Genomic DNA, 26,858 nt, shown 5'->3' with positions numbered 1-26,858 from the left:
ACTTATACTGTAAATAGTAAGATCCTAAGGAGTATTGTGGAACTAAAGGACCTAGTTTGTTGAAAGTCCAAAGTTTGTTGAAAGCAACATCACAGGTGAACAGGGTGGTGAAGAAGGCATTTGGCATGCTGGCTGTCATTGGTCAAGGCATTGAGTACAGGAGTTGGGATGTTATAGTACGGTTGTATAAGTTGTTGGTGAGGCCACACTTGGAGTATTGCATACAGGTTTGGTCACCCTGTTATAGGAAAGACATGGTTAAACTGGAAAATGTGTAATGAAGATTTACAAGGATGTGGCCAGGACTAGTCGGCTTGAGTTACAGGGAGAGGTTGGTCAGGATAGGACTTTATTCCTTGGAACGTAGGACAATAGGGAGTGGCCTTATTGAGGTGTTTAAAGTCATGAGGGGCATAGATAGGATGAATGCAGATAGTTTTTGTCTTCCCAGGAACGGGGAATTGAAAACTAGAGACATAGATTTACGGTGAGAAGGGAAAGATTTAGCAAGGACCTGAGGGGCAACTTCTTCAGATAGAGAATAGTGCATATATGGAATGGGCTGCCAGAGAAAGTGGTTGAGCGACATTTAAAAGTAAAAATTGGATAGGTACATGGTTGGGAAGGGTTTACAGGGGTATGGACCAAACTTGGGCGATTGGAACTAGCTGAGAGGGTACCATGGCCAGTATGGATCCATTTGGGCCGATGGGCCTGTTTCTGTGCTGTATTACTCCATGATTCCTCATGCCAGTTTTCTCTATCTCTCTCTCTCTATTCCCTCAAACCCCACCTTTCCATGGAGACCAGACTCACTGTAGCCAGAGCAGATGGCAGATTCCACTCCCTGAAGGACCCCTGAAGGACATTAGTGAACCAGTTGGATTTTTATGAACATCCACTAGTTTTCATTGTGGCTTCTTCTGTAGCCAATTCTATAAACCAGATTCATTGACCTCAATTTCACAACTTGCCCTATCATTAGGAAAAGGTTAGAGTCTACGAAAATAGTTGAATAACAGAGCATTTAGAAATACACATCATCTGTATAGCCTAGCAGAGTCAACATAGTTTTATGAAGGGTCAATCATACTGGACAGGTTTATTAAAATATCATGAGGTAACAAAAGAGGTAGATAAAGAAGAGCCACTGGATATATTTAGATTTCCAAGAAGCATTCAGTAAGATACATGTGACTACTTAATAACGTAAGAATCCATTCTGTTCAAGGGTATATATTAGCATGGATTGAAGACTGGCTAATGAATAGAAGGCAGAGAGTTGGACTAAAGACTGAACACCTCTAAGTTAGAAACCCACCTAAACATAATGATACACTAGCACCACTGGTTGGCCTAAGATAATCAACTTTGAATAGTGCATAGTGCCACTCTATTCAGGGCAGCAGCATGGCTGCATGGGCGCCACCTCTCTCCTGTAAATGCACAGTATTTTTGTGGAGAACCTTGTACTAAATTATTCACAAACGACCTGATTCTGCTCAGGGTTTTGTAAGTAGCACAGCAGCGACCTCACTGTGACCTATTGAAAGTCATTAAACCAAAATTTTGTTGATATTGTGTAAGCCAATCTTCCTCCCACACATTTTGTATGTACCGTCCATTACTTTGACTCTTAGCTCAACCTGGCCTCATACTCAATGCCCTGCTATCATTCCTAATCACAGGGGGACTGCCTCTCCTTGGTGGTGTTAAAAGGGGCGGGTTTGGGTCAAGAAGGCAAGGAGTGAAGAGGGCGACAGGTCTATGTGTGCTTGGGGGTAAGCAGGGACAGAGATAGATAGAGATATATGCATGGAGGTTGGAGGTCTTCCGACACTCTGCCATACTGTGCGGCCAAGGTACCCCAGCATCTGTCAGTTCTCCATGTTGCACCCTGGCCAGGCACTGTTACATGATGCCAGCAGCCCAGTGGGAGGAATGGGTCATGCCAATTGTTTGCCAAGTATACAACACGGGGCAAGAGGAGTGTGAGTTCCTGCAAAGCTGTGGTTAATCGCTCACCCTTTCTGCCCTCCCACTCTGCTTTCAAAGCTTGAAAGCTAATGACTTCTCATACAGAAGAGGCATGTACTTACACATTAGAAACCAGATGATACTTACAATAGAATCAGAGCAGCACACATCAGTCAAGAAGCAAAGGACACTTAGAAAATGTCAGAACAAGAAGGCATCAGTAACTAAGTGACTCACAAAAAAGATTCCGAGCTGCAGGCATCAATAACCAGCTGATGCTTAGAAAAAGTTTGAAACTTGAAGGCATCATCACCCAAATAACTCCTAGAGTTAACTGCGTCCAGTTCTGGGCGCCCTATTATAGGAAAGATGTGGATGCTTTGGAGAGGGTTCAGAGGAGGTTTACCAGGATGTTGCCTGGACTGGAGGGCTTATCTTATGAAGAGAGGTTGACTGAGCTCGGTCTCTTTTCATTGGAGAAAAGGAGGAGGAGAGGGGACCTAATTGAGGTATACAAGATAATGAGAGGCATAGATAGAGTTGATAGCCAGAGACTATTTCCCAGGGCTGAAATGGCTAGCACGAGGGGTCATAGTTTTAAGCTGGTTGGTGGAAAGTATAGAGGGGATGTCAGAGGCAGGTTCTTTACGCAGAGAGTTGTGAGAGCATGGAATGCGTTGCCAGCAGCAGTTGTGGAAGCAAGGTCATTGGGGTCATTTAAGAGACTGCTGGACATGCATATGGTCACAGAAATTTGAGGGTGCATCCATGAGGATCAATGGTCGGCACAACATTGTGGGCTGAAGGGCCTGTTCTGTGCTGTACTGTTCTATGTTCTATGTTCTATGTTCTATGTTCTATGTTCTAAAAATTTCACAGCTATATGCATTACTGTGACTATGCTGTCACTTTAAAGAGATTATGTTGTCTTGGTTTTTTGTTTAAGACAGTTATTAAGGCAAAGGCACAGAAGAATCTTGGGATTATTGATTTAACAATGGAAGCGGGGGGTGGCCAGCTCTCTCAGTTCAGGTTTCTTTCTTGATTTTTTTTTAGCTGTAGCGATCACAAGATGTTTTGAGTACCAGAATGTTGGAAGCTTCAGTAAGGAATTCCTCTGACTTTCTCTGAAATGTCTCTCTCTGAATGTTGTTCCCTTTGACCAGTAAGAATCTGTATTTGGATTTACCATTTTGCCAAGAAGCTGTGTTTATGGGATGTTACTATATTGGAACAGTTAGTTAGGTTGCTGAAACAGGTCGTTTACATTTTCCATTATTAAGTTACCCTAAATTCCACTTTCAACTGTTTGTGTTTCAACTGTGGTGTTTAAATAAATTTTGTTTTGCTTAAAGCTGAGTGTTTTGATCAGTTGCATCACACCTGAAACACCTACTTCACATCTGCCTTTAAAATGAGAGGCTACCTTCTCAAAACATTTTGAGGGGCTCTGGCCTGGTCCATAACAGATTTGGGGCACTTGTTGGGATGATTCTATAGTTTCAATTTGGGTTTAGGATTGTTGGACTCAAAGGCAGCGAATGACAGGTGTTCATGTCTTCTGTTTTGGGTGTTGAATTCAGTTGGTTTAAATAGTGCTTTGTGGAGTAAGGGCTCTTACAGTCACTAAGATTTTTCTCGGGGTGGAAGAAGTAACTTCAGGGGTCTTACAAAAGGTGAGTGAGGCAAAGCTGTTGGAATTGGCAGAGAAACTGGAATTGAAATTACCTTTGTTGTGTGTGTGTGAGAAAAGGAGAAGTAATAACAGCAACAGCTCGACATTTAAATTGGCTGGAAATGCCATTGGAATCTTTGGAAATGCCTAGAATTCAAATGCAGATGAAGCAGCTTGAACATGATAGGGAGATGAAACAGTTTGAAATATGGTTAAAAGCAGAGGAAAGAGAAAAGGGAAGAATCACGCTGGCAGAACAGAAAAAAAGGAGAGCAAGGCCCTTGCAGAGGAAAGGGAGAAAAAGAGAGAAGAAAAGTAGAAAGAGAGACAGCTTGAACTTCAGAAGTTGGCAATAAGACAGGAAAGCCAACGTAAAAACTTGGAGGTCAAGGCAGAAGGTAGGCTTAGTGAGGAGGACAGTGAGGATGAGCAAACTCATCGTAGCCAAAGGCCTGGTGAGGATCTGTTTATATATATCCAAACATTGCCTAAATTCGATGAGAAGTATGTAGAAGCCGTTTCCATCTCATTTAAGAAAGTGGCTAAATAAGTGAAGTGGCTGATGACCATATGGGTTTTGTTGATCCAAACAAACTTGGCAGGTAGGAAGAGTGAGGTATTTGCATCACGATCAGAGGAGGTATCCAGAGAGTATGACAAGGTGAAAAAAGACATCTTAAGTGAATATGTTCTTGTGCCAGAAGCTGACAGACAATATTTCAGGAATCTAAGGACAGACCCTGGTCAAGCATATATTGAGTTTGAAAGGATCAAGCAAAGTAATTACGTGGAATTCATCATGAGATGAGAAGTGCAGCAGAGAGAGGTTGGAGTGTTCAGTGAAAAGTGGAGAAATGGTGTTAGGAGTACTGGAGAAAATTTTGGCTCCAGGAATACAATTTGTCCTTGGTAAAGATATAACTGGAAATACAGTAGGGTATGTGTCTGGGTAGGATGCTCTTTCGAGGATTGCTGTGTGCACAATATGCCGAATAGCCTGCTACCACATTGTAGGGATACTATGAGGGAGTGCTGCATTGCAGAGCTGCCAGTACAGATGTACTGTCAGAAGCTCAGTGCTGTGAGTTCAATGAGCTAATAGCAGGTCAGTGCTGAGCATTTTCTCCATTCATTTGTGGGATATGGGCGTTGCTGGCTGGTCAGCATTCCTGCCCACCCTGGTTGCCCTTGAGGTTCTGGATGTGAGTTTGCTCGCTGAGCTGGAAGGTTCGTTTTTAGACGTTTTGTCACCATTCTAGGTAACATCATCAGTGAGCCTCCGACAAAGCTTCGTCGGAGGCTCACTGATGATGTTACCTAGAATGGTGACGAACCGTTTGAAAACGAACCTCCCAGCTCAGCGAGCAAACTCACATCCAGAACCTCAACCTGAGCTACAAATCTTCTCAAAACTCGCTTGCCCTTGAGGTGTTGGTGAGCAACCTTGTTGAACTGCTGGAGTCCTCCTGTTGTGAGTTGACTGACAATGCTATTGTGAGCGGGCACTCTCGATAAGTCCGTGCTGACAGAGTGCCACACTGTTGAAGGGTCAGTGCTGAAGGAATACTGTGCTCTGAGGGAGCTCTGCAGAGTTGGAGAGTCAGCGCAGAGGAGCACGGTGCTGTAAGGGCAGTGCTGAGAGAGCTCTGCACTGTTGGAGGGTCTATGCCGACAGACAACTGCACTGTTGAAAGGTCAGAACCTTGGGAGCACTGCACTATCAGACAGTCAGTGCTGAGGATGCACTACACTGTCAGAGGGTTAGTGCTGAGGGAGTTATGCACTGTCTCCCTGTTCCCTCATGTAAACGTCCAGGGAATGTGTGGAAGTGGGAATAATCCCCAAAATAACAGGGAATGTGTGGAATTATGAATAGTGCCTAAAATAATAGGGATATGGGAAATGAGTGACAAAAATGACAAACATTTGGCAGGTGTGTCTAAATTAACAGGAATACCTGGAAATGGAAATACCATCAAAAATAACAGGAATGTGTGGATGTGGGAACACATTGTAAAATAACAGGGACATGGGGAAGTGGGAATAATGCTTAAAATAACAGGGAACATGTGGAAGCTGGGATATTGTCCAAAATAAGACGAATGTTTGGAAGTGGGAAATCTGAACAAAATAACCAGGAATGTGTGGAAGTGCGAATATGTTCTAAAATAACAGAGACATGGGAAAGTGGGAATTCTGCCTAAAATAGCAGGAAACACTTGGAAGTGAGAATACTTCCTAAAATGACATGCACATGTGGAATTGGGTATACAGTCTAAAATAACATAGATACGTGAAATTGTAAATACCGTCTAAAATAGCAGCAACATGTGAAAGTGAGAATACTTGTTCACGCTTGTCACTCTTTCCTAATCAGATCTCATAACGGCTTGCAACACTGGGAGAGCAAAAAACAGTTCCCCCGTTCATTTCAACCTCATTTTGTAGACGCTGTCAATCTGCTGCTTCCATCATCTTTTCCACAGCCAAAATGTAAACCTGATTCAAGAGAGAGGAAAAGGTCACAGAATGACTGAATATATCGCAGTACAGCAGGAGGCCAATTGGCCCATCATGCCTCCATATTGGTTCATTTCCTTTGAGCCAATCTGCAGCCTTTCCCACCAACCCCCATCCCTGTGTGCAACTTCTGCAGAAAATAAAGTTGAGCTGTTAGTGAGACATCACCAGACATTAGAGGCACCAGAGCATTGCACAAAGGCTTTTGCTTGAAGGACAGAGGCAACAGGGGTGGAAAGAATTCCAGATGGAATTCGATAGCTGAAAACACGGTGGCCTGCACCTGAGGAGAATCTAGAAGTGTTTTCAGACTGTGAGAGATTACAGAGATATAGATGGGCTGCGAAGCTGGAGGCCATTCAGAGATGCAGCGTTATTCAGCCTAGATATCTCAGGCAAGCATTTGTGGAATAGCTGCACAAGTTGAGCAGGCTGAAAGGCCTCATCCTTTTGCCCCAACCCACCAACTCTATCCATCCCTTCTGTATCTCAATAGATGAAAGGCTAAATAGTATAGCACCGAAATCTAGAGCAAATAATGGATGAACTCAGCCGGTCTGGCAGTATCCGTGGGGAGAGAGTGACAGAGACACAGAAACAGTGTTCATGTTTCCAGTCTAGTCGAACTCTTGTTCAGATTTTTTTCAGAAATAGAACTTGAAATGCTAGCAGTGTTTCTCCCTCACCCCAGACACTGCCAGACAGGCTGGGTTTTTCCAGCATTCTCCATGCTCGACTTTCCCATTCAAAGACATTCACACCTCCCAGCGTCACCCAGAGTGGCTCCCCTCCATCAGTAGTAATGGGTTCTGTCACCCTCAGTGACATGAGCAGCAAAATCAATGCTTTAACCATCCTCAACTGCCCACTGCCCAGTCACAAGGTGAGGCCCAGGAACACGTTGTTATATGAACCGGCATAAAACACAGCATGTTATATGAACAAATGGATTGTTTGGTAGTTAACCATCACACAACTACAAATCAGTACAGTGTGGAGCTGGAGGAACACAGCAGTTCAGGCAGCATTAGAGGAGCAGGAAAGCTGATGTTTTGGGTTTGCACCCTTCATCAGGACTGATGTTGAGTTTAACTTGAGGGTCAGCACACCTTAGGCAAGATGGCAGTGCAGTTGACATCCTTCAGCATCATAAACCAGTCATTTAGTCAACTGAGCTGTGGACAGTTGTGAACACCACATTGTAGGAAGGATGATAACGTTGCTGGAGAGGGTGCAGAAGTGGTTTACAAGAACAGTTCCAGGGATGAGAAACATCAGAGAATAGATTAAAAGCAGTTGAGACTGTTCTACCTGGTCAGAAGAAGACCGAGAGGAGATCTGAAAGAGGTTTTAAAAATCATGAAGGAGTTCAATTCCTGCAATGACTGAGGTTATCATGAAGGTCCCACCTCTCAATGTACCCCCTCACCTCAGGAATGGTGACCCTCAGTTAAAGCACCAGTAGTTATCACTTTCTCTGACTAAGCCTTACACTGGGTACAGTTATGGTCGACATGATAATGCCAAGGTCCATGCGAATCATGAATTAATCACCATGTGGTGCTTGTTGCATGTGTGTTCCCTTGGTAACAGGCTAAGTCCTGTCCAGTGGGAACTTACCACCTGAGCCCTTGCTGACACTGCCCATAGTGGGCTTTGCATGTCAATTTCTGCAGGGGTCATTACTGGTGGTGGTTCATAAATATAAACAGAAGAACAAACTCATGGTGATTTGTTAGTTGGAAAGTTGTTTGGTTGTATGTAATAACACTTTTGGATATGAAAAAAATCGACCAAACCCAGCAATAACAATCTTGCCCGAGTGCCTTTTCAGAAGGAGAATGCAGTGACCACCAACAATTTTGATGCCTTTTGAGACAAGTGGGCACCGCAGGGGATACAATGCTTTCTTGTCCCTTCAGCTCCAGTTTGACTAAGTCCTTCCCAATCTCTCTATTTCCCCTCACTTTTTATGGTTTGCCCTGTCCTCAACATGCTTTGCATGTAAATATTCAATTGGCTATACGCATGATTTACTAATGGTAGTTAATAGCGAAAAACAAAACAAAGGTCTCAGTGATTCAGTGATGGGAAAGGAAACATTTTGTTGTGTGTGATTGCACCTCTGGGTATGCAATGGAAAGATGTTCAACAATAAACCAAGTTCCATCCCCGTCAGGTTTCCCCAGTTATTACAAGTGTCATATTATAGAATAACACCATTTGGATGATTATATCCAAATCTGGACCCAGATTTCTGAAGCATCGTGGTAATGTTACTGGGTTATGAATCTGTATTCTCCAGGTTAATGTTCTGAGAATATGGGTTTGAATCTCACCACGGTAGACAGTTAAAATGAGTTCAAACTTTCTGGGGCTCGGTAGGCTCAGGTGGCTGGATGGCTGGTTTAAAATGCAGAGTGATATCAACAGCTCGGGTTGAATTCTCACTTTGGCTGAGGTTACCATGAAGGACCCTCCTTCTCAATCTCATCACTCACCTGAGGTGTGATGACCTTCAGGTTAAATATCCCAGCGGTCGCACTTCTCTAATTTGAGAGAAGCCTGTGATCCTCTGGGGCTTCAGTGACCTAACCAAGTAACAGTACGTTCATGGAAGTGACAACCACGCAAAAACAGGCTGTTTACATATGGGATGCATTCAGACGAAACTGATGGGTTTATTAATTGCCAGGTATGTGATTTCAACATTTCCGGGATTTGAGTATAGGTCCAGGGTTTCCAACAGTCTCAGCCTATTGTCAGAGAAAAGGGAGGAGTCAATAGTTAGGGAAAGCAGACTGGACTGCAGGAAAGAGAAAGGAAATTGGAGGTCATCATTTAAACTACTGAGGGCTCTGTTGAGAAGGTGTTGGTGTAAAGCAGAGCTTGACCACCTTTGAGAACTAGCACCGAAACGCCCACACAGGAGCACCTCGCCCTATAATCTGTAAAAGGAGTGTGAAAAGTGGTGTAACCCTGCTTTTCAACAACTTCTAATGATTAAATAAAATAAGACCCCGACACTCATGTTAAAATCAACAATTAACAATTTATTTATCTAACTCTAACAGTGAACAAATCAACAAAACTATTAAAAAACTGAATAAATCTCTTCTAATTGCTAACGACTCCCAAATAAAACAAGATACTAATGGTACGCTGTACCAATAAATACAGGTCCCACTTATAAGAAAAATTAATTTAGACTCTCAAATTTACAGCCAGATTACTTGTCTTCCAGAATGCCTGTGCCTTCTCTGTCAAATTTTCTGTCAGGGATATTAACTAGTTGTGCCATTAGTACCATTGGTATTTAGATGGTGCCTTCTCTAAGACAAAGAGAAAGCTGTGAAAGTCAGCGATCCTCTCCTGAGAGCTGAGGGTCACTAGCTTTGGCAGATGCTCTCGGGCTTTGTCCAACTGTCCCCTTGTTTATACACCCTTGATGACATATCAACTTCTTACAATAGGATTGGTACTATGTTGCCAAAACCACCTGATTTAATTTAATTAGTTTTTGGTACCAAAGTGCCTGGTTCACATTGATTGGCTAAATTCAAAAACTTATCTTGGTTAAAAAAAACCCCACTGATTGGCCTGCTAACTGTATGGCCTTTCGATACAGGGAGTTAGCAAGAATTGCAGATGCCGGAGTCAGAGTCAATACAGTGTGGATCTAGAGGAACACAGCAGGTCAGGCAGCATTAGAGGAGTAGGAAAGTTAACATTTCAGATTGGTATCCTTCATCAGGACTGTTTGGAACTTCCATCCATTTCTTATCTGCACTAAACTGCCAAGGTCTCCATTTCTGCCTGAAGAGTTTTTCCTTAAGAAAGTACCATTCTGGAAAACACTCTGACTCCTTTTCTGAGTAGGCTTTATGACACAAATCCTTTATTTTCTTATTTTCTGTTGTGAATCCATTAATCTTACAGAATTAAATGCCTCTGCCTGATCCTCTACCTGCTTAGGTTTTTCCTTTACCATCTCACCAAACAGGGATCAGCTAACTGAACATCAGCTCCTTCATCTTTCTCTTTTGTTTTCCCTTCTTGTTTTAACTTATGGCTGTGGGAGCATACAGTCTGGAAAAATTCCAGGTTTTTTTTCCTTTTAACTCCACAGTTCCCTTGTTTTCTTTTTTCTTTTCTACGACAATGGGCATCAGTCCCACCTGTGATCTATCTATATCATTTCCAAGAATAAACTGCATTCCTTGAATAGCTGATTTTTCCATCACTCCCACGACCACTTCCCCGGTCTTGATTAGGCTCTCTAGCCTTATCTTACACAGGGGAACTCTAAACCTCTCTCCATTTATTCCAAAGATTCCCACTTCCTTCGACAATATTTCAGAAGGACTGCAAATCTGTGTGTCCCACCTTATTGCAGTGAAAACCACTGTGGTCTTTTATTCTTTTAAACCTCTTTGGCATTCTTTTTTCACATTTCGTGAACTGTTCCCAGTGGGCTCTACTTCTTGTTTTTTATTGAAGGATCTCCCTCTTTCCCAATTTCTATGCCTCACGGAATGAAATTGCTGTTGGAAGCTAGATTTTGATTTGTGCACTAGCGTATATTCATCCACCATCTCTTCATCTCTTCAGCTTTTCTTGCCTTTTTAACTTTCTGTCCCTCAACATTAGTTCTTATCACTTCTGGAAGTGAGTTTTTAAACTCCTCCAGCAGAATAATATCTCTAAGAGCCTCATATGTCTCTTCTAGCTTTAATGCTCACATTGAAGTTGCTCTGTTCAATTCTTTCAAACTTGACATAAGTCTGATCTGGTTCCTTCCTTACATTTCTGAACCATTGTCTTAATGCATCTAGTACCAATTCATAGGCACTCAAAATAGTCTGTTTCATGTCTTCATATTCTCCTGACACCTCCTTTGACAGCACTGCAAACGCCTCACTAGCTCTGCCTACCAACCTGATCGGAATTAACATTACCCACAAAGTCTCTGGCCAGTCCATCTGATTAAACAATTTCTCAGAGGAAATGAAAAAGGCTTCTACATCATTTTCATTTGTACATATACCTACCAGGCTGTTGGCTACAATGAGTTTGCTCATCATCACTTCTGCCTTATACTTTTACTTCTGTCATTTGAAGTCTTTTTGTTTCAAGTTCCAACTTCATCTTTGCAAACTTGAATATTCTTTCACTTTCTTTATCTTCAGCCAGATCTTTTCTTTCCTGTTCTTCTCTCTCTTTTTCCCTTTCTTCTGCTAGGGCCTTCCTCTGCTTTTTTTCAGCTGGGAACCTTCTTTCCCTTTCTTTGTCCTCCAACTCCAGTGGTCTTAATTGTAATTTAATTTGTTCTAACTCCACTGCACTTGGCTGTTTCTCTGATATACCTAAATGCTTGGCCAGCTCCATTACAATTTCAGCTTTCTTATTATCCTTAGTGAAACCCAATTTTAGCCTGTCTGCTAATTCTAAAAGTGTCACTTTTTTCTGTCTTTCTAAACTTTCTTGGTAAATTTGGGAAGCACCTTTGACACCAAGAAAATCCTCTTTAGCAATGTTGAGAGCCATTTTCCCAATTTTGATTTAGCCAACAACTGAAATTAAACAGATTTTCCATTTCTCACTTAAGTTTTATTTGAAGATTTAATACACTAGTCCCCAAGTCTATTTATATCTGCTGGGACCTTTTGTGTCCCAAATCTGTTCAAATCCATTCAGATCTGTTCAACAAGCCCCAATCTGTTATAAAGCGGAGGCTGACGCACCACCCCCCCCCCTCAAAACTAGCACTGAAACACCCACACAGGAACTCCTCACCCTATAACCTACAAAAGGATTGCAAAACGTGGTGCAATGTGCTTTCCAGCAACTTCCAGTAGTTAAATAAAATAAATCCCTGACACCTTAAAATCAACAGTTAATAATTTATTTATCCATTGCTACCAGCGGGCAAATTAACTTAATTATTAACCATTCAAATAAATTCCTTATAACTACTAACTATTCCTGAATAAAACAAGATTCTAATGGTATGCTGTTCCAATAAATAAGAGTCTCACTTATGTAAAGAAAGTCTATCAAAATTGTAGCCAGCTGACATGTCTTCTGGAATGTGCCATACCTTCTCCATCAATTCTTCTGTCAGGAATATTAACTAGATGTGCCATTAGATTAGATTCCCTACAGTGTGGGAACAGGCCCTTCGGCCCAACAAGTCCACACTGCCCCTTGGAGAATCCCACCCAGACCCATCCCCCAATAACCCACACACCCCTGAACACTACGGGCAACTTAGCATGGCCAATCCACCTAACCTGCACTGTGGGAGGAAACCAGAGCACCTGGAGGAAACCCACGCAGACACGGGGAGAATGTGCAAACTCCACACAGACAGTCAACCGAAGCTGGAATCGAACCTGGGTCTCTGGTGCTGTGAGACTGCAGTGCTAACCACTGAGCCACCGTGCCACCACATTGATACTGTTGGGATTTAGATGATGTTTTCTCTAAGATATAGAGAAATGAGGCTGTCAGAGCCAGTGATTCTCTCTTGAGAGCTGACGGCCATTAGGTTTGGTGGATGGCAGATAGCTCTGGGGCTTTGTCCAACTGCCCCCTCTTTTATACCCTGGATTGATACTATGTTGTCAAAACGATCTGATTTAAATTTAATTGGTTTTTGGTATGTAAGTGCCTGTTTCAAATGGATTGGCTAAATTCAAAACTTGTTGTCTTGGCAAAAACTGCTGCTTGCCCTGCAAACTGTACAGCTTTTCGATTCAAATGTTTCAATTCGGGCGCTGTCTACGCACTTGCAAACTTTCAAGCTGCTGCTCAGAGACATCCATTTTAAATGTCTAATCGCAGAAAAAGCACATGATCTTCAAAGGGACCACACAATGCTTTCCTCCCCTAGAATTTTACAAACACCAAATTGTAACTTCCTGCCAGCCAATCCGCAAGCACTCTACTTTGCATCAGTGTGTCCATCATGCAGTGGAACAGAAGTAATGAAACAGTCTCTTGACCAGGCATTATCTTAAGTGGTAATGCTGCATCCCATTTGGCAGGGGGCCAGCCACAATGCTGTCAGGAAGGCAACTGCAGCACTAAGTCCCATCAATGGTATGTTGGTTTGGTGGTTATACTGCTGCTTCACAGTGCCAGAATTCTGAGTTTGATTCCAGCGTCAGGTGATTGTGTCTGTGTCAAGTTTGGATGCGTTCCCCGGATCTGTGTGAGTTTCCGCTGGGTGCTCTGGCTTCTCCTATACTCCGAGGATGCGTAAATTAGGTGGATTGGCCAAGGTAAATGGGCCAGTAGTAGATACTGACCATAAATTTGTAGGCTAAGTGGGTTAGCTATTGTAAATGTGAGTTTGAGGGGTTCAGGTGAATCCAGGTGAGATGCTCTTCAGAGGGCCAGTGCAGACACAATGGGCTGAATGACCTACAAAGGCACAGTACGGTTTCTATGATTCTAACCCTGAAGGAGTCTGGATCGTGTGTGACTCAAGCGAGAGGAAACTCGAAGTGATAATTGAACTTTTATAAGAACTCTGCTGGATTATTGTATACAGTTGTGCATGCCACGTTATAGGAAAGAGTTGAAAGACACAGAAGCGATTTATAAGAATGATTCTGGTGATGAGGAAATTTCAGTGACGACAATAGATTGAAGAATTTGGGACAGTTCTTCACAGACAGAAGAGATCTGATGTAGATTTTTGAAATCATGGAGTGGGGCTGGGTGGACAGAGTAAATATGGAGAAACTGCTCCTCCTCGTTAAAGGAACAAGATCAAGCAAGGTGTGGATAAAGATTGAGGCAAGTGCGATTTGAGGAAAAGCATTTTTTTCACCCAGCAAGTAGTTAGTGCATGGAAAGGACTGCCTGGAAATGTAGTGGAGGCAGGTTAAATTGAAGTATTCCTGACATTGAGTGTTTATCTGGGTACAAATAGTGCTGGGGGATATGGGGAAAAGGCAGGAGATTGGCATGACGGGAGTAGAGTTGGACTAAGTTATGAAGTTGGTACAAGCATGATGAATTGAAAGGCCTCCTGCTACACCACAACAATCATGTGATGCAGTGAACACAGCCAATTCATCACGTAGGCATCAGGGATGTCAAATAGATCATTCGTTTTACCGATTTTTATTTTGACAAATCTGTATGGGACCATTCCAGATATCAACCACTTGACTGGATATAAGCAATTAACCCTCGGTGAGCTTCACTGCACCAATTCTCTTATCAGCACAGAACAGGCGTATGTTCTCAGGGTTCCCAGGAAGCAGAGTCCAGTTTAATGGTTGAAACAGCTGCCCACAAGAAATGTGACAGCATTCAGGAAAAGCTGTTCTCAGTTTCTACCTCTTGATCTGTCCCTGGTGGGGGTGGGGGTGGGGGCAGCCGGCAATGGTTTCAGTCCTGATTACTGAGATCATTTGAAAGCTGCTGATTCCATTTGCTACGAGTTTGGCTATTTCCAGCTGGTAGATGTCTTTCAAGGGAAATGGAGTATAAGAGGAGGGAGACTTTTGCTAAAACTGTACAAGGCACTGGTCAGACCCATAGCTGGAATTTTTGTACAGTAGTGCACCCTTTATCTAAGGAAAGATAGGCTGCCATTGGAAGCTCAGAAGGTTCACTGGACAGGTCCCAGGTATGGAGGGAATCTTCTGTGAGGAGAGATTGACTAAGTAAGGCTGTACTCGTTGGAGTTTTGAAAAATGGGATTTGAATGAATTGAATCAAACACAATTCTAATGAGGGGTGACAGGGTAGATGCGGACAGGTTATTTCCCCTTCTGAAAAAGTGTAAGGCTAGAGGGTACATTCTCAGAAGAAGGCATCACAAATTTAAGACAGAGATGAAGCAGAATTTCTTCTCTCAGTAAGCAGTGAATCTATGGAATTCTTTAACACAGAGGGCCGTTGAGGCTAATTCATTAATTATATTCAAGGCCGAGATAAACAGATTTTTAATCAGTAAGGGTATCAGTGGTTATGGGGAAAAGACAGGTAAGTAGAGCCAAAGTTTATCACATTAGCAGTGATCTCATTGAATGGTAGAACAGACACGATAGGCTGAATGGCCCACTTCTGCCCATCCACCGTTAAGCATTAAGGTAGTTAAATCCCCAGGGCCTGACAGGATCTAACCCAGGATGCTGAGGAAAGTAAGGGAGGAGATTACTGGGACCTTGACTTTCTAACTTCTTTAGTCATAGGTGAGGTCCTAGAAAGTAGCCAACATTGTTCCTTTGTTTAAAAAGGGTAACAGGAGCAATCCAGGAAATTCTAGGCCAGTGAGCCTTACATCAATAGTAGGGAAATTATGGGAGCAGTTCTTAGAGACAGGGTTTACTCACATTTGGTAAAAAAATGGACTTTTTAAGGATAATCAGCATGGAGCTATGCAGGGGAAGTCCTGTCTCACAAATATGATTGAGTTTTTTGAGGAAGTAACAATGATGACTGATGAGGGTAAGGCCATGGATGCTGTTTACATGGACTTTATTGAAACATTTGACAAGGTTCAGAAGATCAAATTACATGGGATCCACAATGAGTTCGAAAGTTGGATCCAGAATTGGTTTGTTCATAGAAGGCTGAGGTTAATTGTGAAGAAGGGTTTTCGAACTGGAAGTCTGTGACAAATGGGTATTCAGCTCGAATCATTGCTGTGATTTCTATTGATTTGAATGAAAATATAAGTGGTCTGACTAGAAAGTTTGCAGTCAACATGAAAATTGGTGTAGTTGTGGAGAGGGAGGAAGATGTCAAATGTTATAGCAGGATATCGACCAGTTAGGAAGCTTAGCAGAGAAATGGCAGGTGGAGTTTAATCCAAAGAAGTGTTAGGGGATGCTTTTTGGAGTTCAAATGCAAGAAGAAAGTACACAATGAAATGGTACAACTCTTAGGAGCATTGATATATGGGAGGATGTGGTGGTGCAAGTCCACAAAGTTCCCTAAAAGCCGTAACACAAGTGGATAAGGTGATAAAGAAGGCTCCGGCATGCTTGCCTTCACTGCTTGGGACACTAAGCGTAAATTTTAGCAAGTCTTGCTGCAGTTATATAATTTATCAGTTAGGCCACACTTGGAGTACTGTGTGCAGTTCTAGTTGGCACATGATAAGAAGGATGTGGAGGCTTTGGATAGGGCACAGGGGAGGCTTGACAGGATGTTGCCTTGATTTGAGTGAATTAGCTACAATGAGGTTGGACAAACTTGGACTGTTTTCACAAGACTGTTGGAAGCTGAGGGGCCACATGATAGCAGTTAATAAAATTATGAGGGGTATGGACAGGATGGATAGCTGGAGTATTTTTTCCTCAGGTTAGAGATATAAATTACGAGTTGGCATAGGTGAAAGGAGTAAGTTTAAAAGAGATGTGTGAGGAAGGAGTTTTTATGCAGGGGGTGCGGGTGTCTGGAACATACTGCCAGGGAGGTGGAAGGAGCAGACACAGTAGCAATGTTTAAGAGGTATTTAGACAGACACATGAACAGCCTGAGAAGACAGCAATATGGAAAATGTGTAGACAGATGGGATTAGTTGAGAGGAAGGCAGTTTTGAATTTATATAGCACCGTTCATTGTTTTATGTTGTGGTCTGAAGGGATAATTTTGCTGTTTTATGTTAGGATCTGGAAGGTAAAGTTCACTATTTATACTGGGTTCTATTTGTCTGGGACCATCCTGACCAACAAATTAACTAATCTTGATTCTTTTTCTCACATTGTGCAGTGTTTCACTGCCACATTTCCTACCGTACCACAGGGATGACACTTTAAAAGAATATGATTTTTCTGTAAAGCACACTGGGACATCCCACACTTACGGAAGACAGAAAACAATATCCCAAACTGGAACAGTCTCATCTTGCACAGAAATCAAAAACTCAAATGCTATGCGTTTGACACATACTTATTTATTAAATGTGTTTCATAATATCAAGTTTCAATGCAGTCACAAGGATTATTAATATTAACTGTCAGAATTGGTTCTTCCCAGATGAGTTAATATTCGAATCTGACTATTATATGAATATTTTGCTGCTACAGCAGGATACTAACAGCCCATGACACTTGGGAGAACGGTCTCACGGCCTAGTCAAGCAATGAATGATACTTACAGAGTGAAAACTTACAATTTCCCAGACAACACCATCACCGTCTCTGGGCATGCACTGTCCCCCTGGCAGGTCAGTCCCAGCACATGTGACAGTATATTAATATACAGTTGGGGGAGAGTTGTCCTGTTTTCAATGTTGACTCCAGGTCCCATGATGTCTCATTGCATGAAGTCAAACATGGAGTTGGTACATAGTAATCAGTTCTCCTGCATGTTGATGACCATCTGGAGATAGCACAGAGAACAAGAAGGATGCAAGAAATTGGTGGGAAAACATTCTGCTGGTTGGAATCATACCTGGCATACAGGAAGGTCATTTTGATGGTCGGGGGTCAGTCTTCTTAGCTGCATCTCTGCAGGAATTCCTCAGGTTAGTGTTCTAAGGCCAGCTGTTTTCAGCTTCTTCATCATCTACCTTTCCTCCATCATAAGGTCAGAGCTGCTACGTTTGCTGATGATTATACAAATGTTCAACATTCATGACTCCTCAGATATTGAGCAGCATCAGAAGCAATCCATCTTTTGATGCAGCAAGAATTCAACAATATCCAGGCTTGGGTTAACAAGTGGCAAGTTACATTCATGCCAGACTAGTGCCAGACAATGACCATCGCCAACAAGAGAGAATCTGACCATCACTGTTCATTCAATATCACTAGGTCAACATCCTTGTGCTCCGTCTTTAAAAGCATTGTGGCTGCATCTACACAAAATTGCCTGCAGTCATTCAAGAATAAAATTCACCATCACCTTCTCAAGAGCAACTAGAGATGGGCATTAAATAATGTCTCAGCCAGTGACGCCCACATACACACAGTAGGAGAACAGTCTCTTCTCCCTTGAGAGTGCTAGTTTCATCAGTTTCCTTATGCATTGAAAGCTCTTTTGAAATTCTGAACATTAGAACAGTCTTGTTTCAGTGTGAATAAGCTGATGATAACCAAACTGAGATGATGTAAATGGCGTCTTCCAATGTGAGTGACTTGTATTTCAGCAGATCCCTCTGTTCTTATTTGTCTTCCCAATCAGAATATTTAAACAGTCTCTTTATCTTGGTCACTGTGAACAAGTTGGTATGAAATGCAACGTTTAACGGAGTAAATCCCTTGTCACACACAGTGCAGATGAACAAACTCTCCCTGTTTTAACGGATGTGTCTCAGCACATTAGTTGTGCTTTTAAAGCGCTTCCCACAGTCAGAACTTTGAAATGGTCTCTCTTCAGTATGAACAAGTTGTTGTTTACTGAGTTGTGACAACTGTCTGAATCCCTTTCCACACACAGGGCAGGTGAATGGCCTCTCCCCAGAGTGAATGCACTAGTGCATCATCAACTCATTTCTACTTTTAACCTCTTCCCACAGTCTGGACATTGACATGGTTTCTCAGCGGAACGAACAAGTTCGTGCCTTCTGAGATAGCATCAGCATGTGAATGATTTCGCACACACAGAGCAGATAAAAGCTTTCACCAGCGTGTGAATCCACTCGTGATCAGTGAAGTAAAATGAAAATAGTGAATCCCTTCCCACACTCAATAAAAGTGAACTGTTCCTCTCCAGTGTGACCATGGTGGCGTCTAAGGAGGTGCGATGATTTAATAAATCCCTTCCCACAGAAGGAGCAAGTGAACTTCTCCTGTGTGAACTTGCTTGAGCTTGGTGAGGATGGAATATCGTCTGAACTTTTTCGCATTGTGAGAGCAACTGAACAGTCTCTCCTCCCTGTGAACCTGCATGTGCTCAGTGATGTGCAAACAAATCTCTCCAACAAACAGAGCAGGTAAAGGGACTCTCCTCAGTGTGAACACATTGCTGTTCATGGAAGTGAGGTGAGTGAAGTGTCTGAATGCCTTCCCACACTCAATACAGACAAATGGTCTGTCCCCTGTACAAACTCCCTGGGGCTGAACTAAAATGTTAGGGCTCTTAAAATTGATCCTACAGAGTATTTAAAAGGTCCCTCATCAGAGTGAGCATGCTGGTGTGGCATGAGGCTAAACAATTGAGTCAATCCTTTCCTACACACAGAGCAGGCGAATGGTCTTTCCCCAGTGTGAACACACTGATGAATTTCCAGCTCAGATGGGGACCTGAATCCCTTCCCCAATTCCCACATCTCCACAGCTTCTCATTGTGTCCCTCCTGCTTGATGATCAGTGAAACATCATTCACTCAAAACATATGTGGGTCTCTCTCTGTTGTGAATGGGGCAACAGTTTTTCAGGCTGTGTAACTGGTTAAAGCTTTCTCCGCTGTTAGTTCACTGGACACCCTCACTTGGGTGTGTGAGAATCTCGATGCTTTCCCAGTCACACTGATGTCTGAAATACTCCCCCATAAACAGAAGAAATGATCGTATCTCCTTCACCATTCAAAGGCTGATAATATTCAGGCCCTAGCGAATACTGTAACTCTGTCTAGCCTTGATCTGATGTTTGGGTTGAGTTATTTTCTGTAAATCTTTTCCTTCCATTGTCCTGGAAAAGGTATTGACAGCGTAAGTATCATGATCAATCCAGAAAAGAAACTTCAGAACCGACACAGTTGAATGACCTGGCAAAACTGACCTTTATGAAACATTCAGTCCACTCTTACTTCAGCAAGCAAATGGTTTAATCAAACTAAAAGAAGCCAAAATCAGCAGCAAAGTTCCAACAAAAGTCAAGGGAGCAGAATGTTGTTCCCATTGTCTAATGCTCCAACAAGGCACTTGAACCATTGTGGTATCCACAAGTTCTGTAAGTTATTGACTGTACCAGTGAACTCCGCATGATCTCCCTCCAAGGCTACCTGGGCATAGGAAAAGAGGGCACTGCCAGAGTAATCCCATTCACCAAGGGGTTCATTGATCCTTGATCTACAACTTGATTATTCGTCAACTTACCCTGTCTCCTCTATCCTGGGCAGCAAATAATAAACAGTCTGAGGATAAAGTGTCACCATATGTTGAGCAGCAGCCTCACGCACTGAATATATACATGACCCAAGGACACCTCTGCAACCTGGGAGTGGGGGAAGCTGTTCAAAAACCTGCTACCCAGGATATCCAAGGCACAGTAGAAGATTCAGAAAAGCATCAGGCATGGCTCTAAAACAGAACATTGTTTCGGCTAAAAACAAAACCTGGCAGGTCAGGAACAGAGCATGACAGAAGCAGAGGGAATCAGTAACAAAGTCAATTTTTGGGATATTCCATGAAAAGTAAAAGCTAAAGGCACAGAAAATTGGCATGTGGGATGCAGGAAGCACTGAATGTCTTCTTTCTGTGCTGGAAGTTTCACTGATGCTGGAAGGCAGCCATTCAGTCCCTCACCCTTTTACTGCAATGAGATCATGGCTGTTCTGTGACCGCACCCAATTAAGCTTGTAGAAAAAGAACTCCCTGATCAAAATGGCAACCAGTTGCCAGGTGATTACCTCACCACAGGACAGCGGCTGGTTGCCTGGGTAACACAGGCCCGCCTGGGAAGAAGCCCCGCCTCCCTCTCAATCACAAGATGGCGGTCAGTGAGTGCACTCTCCCAAGTCCCATCTCTGCTGTGGGGTAAACATGTGTACGAGCTTCTACTTGGAGCCTGAGGCCTCTCCCAGATGTTGGCAAAGTCAGTAGGCTCCAGTTTCCATTCCTACCCTGTCTCACAATCTCCTCCCATCACTGGAACTGTGCTCCTCCTCAGACTGTCCATGTGATTGACAAGGGGCATGCCCAGAGCATGGCCTGCTCCTGTTCCTGCTCACTGGGCTCCTGTACTCACTACAGTGTGGGGCAGTGTGTGTAACTATTCCATCACTGGTCCCATAATCACTCATGGGTGACTTTTTATAGCCTGGGGTCCTCTGGTAGGTAATCCTGCATTGTTGGATTGAATTGGTAAAATAAAACCAATGTTCCGGTCTCTTGGTCAAGATTGGAACAAGAGCTACAATACAAATTAAGTACTTACAGTATGTGGAAATCTGAATGCCTGGACTTTCTTCTTATCAAAATTTAAAGCAGATAAGAAACCGTGCGTATGTCTAACATTCTCAAAGGTGCCAACAGTTTTATGGGGTGTAAATCTGAACACGGTGCTTCGACCATAACCAAATCAGTTATGAGCCAATTGAGTGGTAAAGCAGCTCAAAGGGTCAAATCGTGCTGAAATAGTCAAGTTGACTTGTTTCCATTGGATTTCAAAATAGTGAGGGTTAATTTGATTGAAGCACAGAAGATCCTGAATGGGTTGACAAGGTAAACACTGATACAATGTTTCATCTTTTGGGTGAGTCTAAAACTCGGGGCATAGTCTTAAAATTAGCAGAGCCCTTTTAGAACAGAGATGAGAATACTTTTCCAGGCAAAATAATTGAACATTTCTAAAGCAGAAGTAGATAGATTTATTTTTCCTGCTGTAAGGAATTGAAGATTTGCATAACATAGAGAGGAATGTGAAATTCAACCTCAAGCATATGAGGTACGATCCCTGGTAGGAATTCACAAAAGGTGAATAAAAAACTTGTAGGTTCCATACTTGGTAGCTGTCTGGCTATTTTGTGGAAGCAGACTCAGATTTATGGTGACTCTTGTAAATATTGGTTTCTGGAACTATCTGGGAGACTTTGGGTAGATTCACTGCCTTGAATCCTTCTTACTATTGTTAGTCTGAGCTGTTGATACCATTGGAGGAGGATACACTTTTTGGCAAAAGATTGGATCAATCTTGATGAACTGGAAAGGTAATATTACACATTACTGAGCAGTTAGTTGATCACATCAGAGTTATCTGATAGGCTGTTGAGGGGCCATTGGGGCCATTGTGTCTGCACTCGGTCATTAAATGAGTATCATTCATTTTACAATGGTCTAAGTGTTAAAAATTCTCCTCAGCTCAAACGTAAGGGGCACACCATTTATTTTTTAAACTGTGGCTCCTACTTCTGGATTCACTGACCAAGGGCAGTCTTATCTTCATCCATCATGTCTTTCCCTGTATGATCAATAAGATTGCCACTCATTCTTTGATATTGTAAAGACTACCAGCACAGTTTGTTCAATCTCTCTTCATCGGGCATTCTCAACATCCCAGGAACAATTCATTTCAATGCACTTCCTCCGTGGCAACAATATATTTCTTGAGATAAAGAGACTAAAACTGCACACAGTACTTCAGGTGCAATCTAACCTGGCACCGATACAAGGAAATTCTAAGCATTTGTTATGTTTTCTGTCCAGTACAAGCCTGCTGGTGTGTATAGAGGCTGAATGGGAGAAGTGAGGAGTTGAGACCTTAGACGAGGATATTTATGGTCAGTCTGGTGCAGTAAACTAGTGGAGGGAGAGATGCAGCAGAGGCAGCCGTTCGGACTGTCGCAATCTTAGTAACAAAGAAGCTCCATGAGCTCCATACGCTTGTTATTGGACATGAGGATGGAGGAGATGGGGAAAGGGAGAGTTCTTCAAAAGAAACTAATATGAGAAACAAACAGGCCCCAATGTACATAGATAGTAGGAACTGTAGATGCTGGAGAATCTGAGATAACAAGGTGTAGAGCTGGATGAACACAGCAGGCCAAGCAGCATTTCAGGAGCAGGAAGGCTGATGTTTCGGTCCTAGATCCTTCTTCTGAAGAAGAGTCCAGGCCCGAAACATCAGCCTTCCTGCTCCTCCGATGCTGCTGCTTGGCCTGCTGTGTTCATCCAGCTCTACACCTTGTTGTACCAATCCACATATTTTTGCCTATGATGTGATTAATACCCACAGTCCAGCCACTGAAATTTCTTATGAACTTGCTGGCGCCTTAGAAGAGTAGATGAATGACCAAATTTCTTCCCATGTTCTGAGCAACTGAACAGTCTTTCCCCAGTATGAATTTATTGGTGGTTTAGAAGGTATGGCTGATTGAATCTCCTCTTACACTTGCAGCACGTAACTTCCTCTCCCCAGTGCAAATGTGCTGGTGTCTAAGGAAGCCACATATCTGACTAAATCTCTTCCCAACCACAGGGAATGAAACTGCCTCTCCCCAGAGTGAGTGAACATAGAACATAGAACATAGAAAAGTGCAGCACAGTACAGGCCCTTTGGCCCACGATATTGTGCTGTGGAATAATCCTAATCCAAAAATAAAATAACCTAACCTACATTCCCCTCAATTCACTGCTGTCCATGTGCATGTCCAGCAGTCGCTTAAGTGCCACTAATGACTCCGCTTGCCGATGTAGAGTCAGATCAGATGATTGCTTGAACCCAGTTCTACAGTGAAGCAAATTAATAGTCTCCCAACAGTGAGAACATGCAGATGAGGTCCCCAGAACTTTCATTGCACTTCCCACAGTCAGTTATATGGTCTCTCATTACTTGCAGAGGATGAACCAGTTTGTTTCACTACAATGCAGAGGAAAAGTAGAACTGAACCCTTATTTGGGTTACAGATCAGCAACTAATTGTTTTAGAAGCTGGATTTTGATACATTCTTCAAAGCATGCTGGCACCAGCTGCCTCAGAGTTGAAACTAAAGAAACTGCACAGCAACAGCTTGTGGATTGGTTCAAAGTAACAATTTGACACAGACTGAGAGGAGATAAAACAAATGGATTCTCAGACCTCCTGTCCACTGCCAGCAAATCAGATGCTTCTCCCTCCATGAGTTTGCAAGGATAGTGGGGTCAAAGGTGGTCCATTGGAAGGGAGGCATGCAGCAGAGGCAGCTGATTGGATTGTCTCAATCTTAGTGACAAAGTTGCTCCATCAGCTCCTTGCACTTGTTGTCAGAGGTGGGGTCAGAGGAGACAGGGTAAAGGGAGGGCTCTTCACAAGGACCCAACCTCTGATATATATTTTGAGCAGTTATAAATGCCCAACACAATATATTGAATTCAAAGCTGATTTACATAGAACGTAGAACATAGAACAGTACAGCACAGAACAGGTCCTTCAGCCCACGATGTTGTGCCGAACATTGATCCTCGTGTATGCACCCTCAAATTTCTGTGACCATATGCATGTCCAGCAGTCTCTTAAATGACCCCAATGACCTTGCTTCCACAACTGCTGCTGGCAACGCATTCCATGCTCTCACAACTCTCTGTGTAAAGAACCTGCCTCTGACATCCCCTCTAATACTTTCCTCCAACCAGCTTAAAACTATGACCCCTCGTGTTAGCCATTTCTGCCCTGGGAAATAGACTCCGGCTATCAACTCTACCTATGCCTCTCATTATCTTGTATACCTCAATTAGGTCCCCTCTCCTCCTCCTTTTCTCCAATGAAAAAAGTCCGAGCTCAGTCAACCTCTCTTCATAAGATGAGCCCTCCAGTCCAGGCAGCATCCTGGTAAACCTCCTCTGAACCCTCTCCAAAGCATCCACATCTTTCCTATAATAGGGCGACCAGAACTGGATGCAGTATTCCAAGTGCGGTCTAACCAAAGTTTTATAGAGCTGCAACAAGATCTCATGACTCTTAAACTCAATCCCCCTGTTAATGAAAGCCAAAACACCATATGCTTTCTTAACAACCCTGTCCACTTGGGTGGCCATTTTAAGGGATCTATGTATCTGCACACCAAGATCCCTCTGTTCCTCCACACTGCCAAGAATCCTATCCTTAATCCTGTACTCAGCTTTCAAATTCGACCTTCCAAAATGCATCACCTCGCATTTATCCAAGGTTGAACTCCATCTGCCACCTCTCAGCCCATCTCTGCATCCTGTCAATGTCCCGCTGCAGCCTACAACAGCCCTCTATACTGTCAACGACACCTCCAACCTTCGTGTCGTCTGCAAACTTGCTGACCCATCCTTCAATCCCCTCATCCAAGTCATTAATAAAAATTACAAACAGTAGAGGCCCAAGGACAGAGCCCTGTGGAACACCATTTACTTGGCTTTTGTCCAGAATATTAACCCTTGTAACTGGGATGAATTTGTAAACACTTGCAGAAACAGACCCCAATGAACATGCTTCAGGACTGATGTGATTACCTGCAAAATCCATCATTGGAGAGACTTGTGAACTCGTTGGTGTTTCAATAGACAAGATGACCGTGTGAACTTCCTTCCACACTCGGAGCAGGTGAACGGTCGCTCCCCAGTGTGAACTCGCTTGTGTGACACCAGGCTGGATGACTGAGTGAATCCCTTCCCACACAGGGAGCAGGTGAATGGCCTCTCTCCAGTGTGAATGCGCTGGTGTACAGTGAGTTCAGATGATGTCCTGAACCCAGTCCCACAGTGACAGCACATGTACGGTTTCTCATCAGTGTGAACACGTTGATGGGACATCAGTTCCTGGGAACTTTTAAAGCATTTCCCACACTCTGGACATTTAAACGGTCTCTCATCAGTGTGAACCCGCTGGTGTATCAGCAGGTTGGATAACTGAGTGCATCCTTTCCCACATTCGGAACATGTAAATGGCCTCTCACCAGTGTGAATTCGCTGATGTCTCAGCAAGTTTGATAAGCGAGTGAATCCCTTCTCACATTCAAGGCAGGTGAATGGCCTCTCTCCTGTGTGAATTTGCTTATGTGTCAGCAGGTTACAGGAATCAATGAATTTCTTCCCACATTCAGAACAGATGAACGGTCTCTCCCCTGTATGAACCCGCTGGTGTCTCAGCAGGCTCGATAACCGAATGAATCCCTTCCCACAGATGGAGCAGGTGAATGGCCTCTCTCCAGTGTGAATTCGCAGATGTAGAGTGAGTTCAGATGATGTCCTGAACCCAGTACCACAGTGCGAACACTTAAATGGTTTCTCATCAGTGTGAACACGTTGATGGTACATCAGCTCCTGGGAACTTTTAAAGCACTTCTCACACTCTGGACATTTAAACGGTCGCTTGTCGGTGTGAACCCGCTGGTGTATCAGTAGGTTGGACAACTGCGTGCATCCTTTTCCACATTTGGAACATATAAATGGTTTCTCTCCTGTGTGAGCTCGCTGGTGTCTTAGCAGGTTGGATAACTGAGTGAATCCCTTCCCACACTCAGAACAGGAGAATGGCCTTTCCCCAGTGTGGCTGCGCTGATGAATTTTCAGGGCAGATGAGTGATTGAATCCTTTCCCACAGTCACCACATTTCCACAGTTTCTCTCCAGTGTTTGTACATTTATGTCTTGACAGGCCAGATGATTGGCTGAAGCCTCGTCCACAGACAGAACATGTGAATGGTTTCTCTACACTGTGAACAGAGCTTTCTCCTTTCATGTTCAAAGGCCAAAGAGTTTCAGGTTACATTAAATGGAGCAACTCCACCAGATTTAGATGTGATGCTTGGTTTCAGCTTCCCAACTGCAAATCCTCCTCTTTCATATTTCTGAAATTGAAACAGAAATGGTGAAGTAAGAGAGAACATTTAAAAATACCAAAGCAAATAGTTTTCATTCTTTCACAGGATGTGGGCATCCCTAGTAAGGTCAGCATTTATTCCCCATTTCTAATTTAACCAGAGAAGGCAGTAGTGAGCTGCCTTCTTGAACAACTGCTGTCCATGTGCTGTAGGTATGGTTTGTGCAGCTAGTTTCTCATAAGGATTGGGAGTTGTACTGCACTTTTCAAAGACGTCTTTGAGTCATC

The 26,858-nt window shown here is 43.1% G+C and overlaps 1 protein-coding gene across 2 annotated transcripts in view; it reads right to left on the bottom strand.

Moving 5' to 3' along the window:
- The window catches only part of LOC125449464 (gastrula zinc finger protein XlCGF26.1-like), a 53,248-nt gene that overhangs the window by 22,492 nt on the left and 3,898 nt on the right, over nt 1–26,858 (bottom strand). Inside the window, exons 2-3 of one of the 2 annotated variants that reach the window (XM_059641645.1) lie at nt 25,263–26,598; nt 17,181–19,776 (exon numbers count right to left, since the gene is read on the bottom strand). In XM_059641645.1, coding sequence (XP_059497628.1) covers nt 25,275–26,489 — 1,215 coding nt within the window. In that variant the 5' untranslated portion in view covers nt 26,490–26,598 and the 3' untranslated portion in view covers nt 17,181–19,776; nt 25,263–25,274. Of the gene's footprint in view, nt 1–17,180; nt 19,777–25,262; nt 26,599–26,858 lie in introns of those variants that run through there. The other variant, XM_048525274.2, reaches the window with a different exon arrangement.

Source organism: Stegostoma tigrinum, chromosome 42 (genome assembly GCF_030684315.1).
Source record: "Stegostoma tigrinum isolate sSteTig4 chromosome 42, sSteTig4.hap1, whole genome shotgun sequence".
Taxonomy (NCBI): Eukaryota; Metazoa; Chordata; class Chondrichthyes; order Orectolobiformes; family Stegostomatidae; genus Stegostoma; species Stegostoma tigrinum.
The sequence above is the reverse complement of the archived record's forward strand: the minus strand, read 5'-3'. Positions and strand labels throughout refer to the sequence as shown.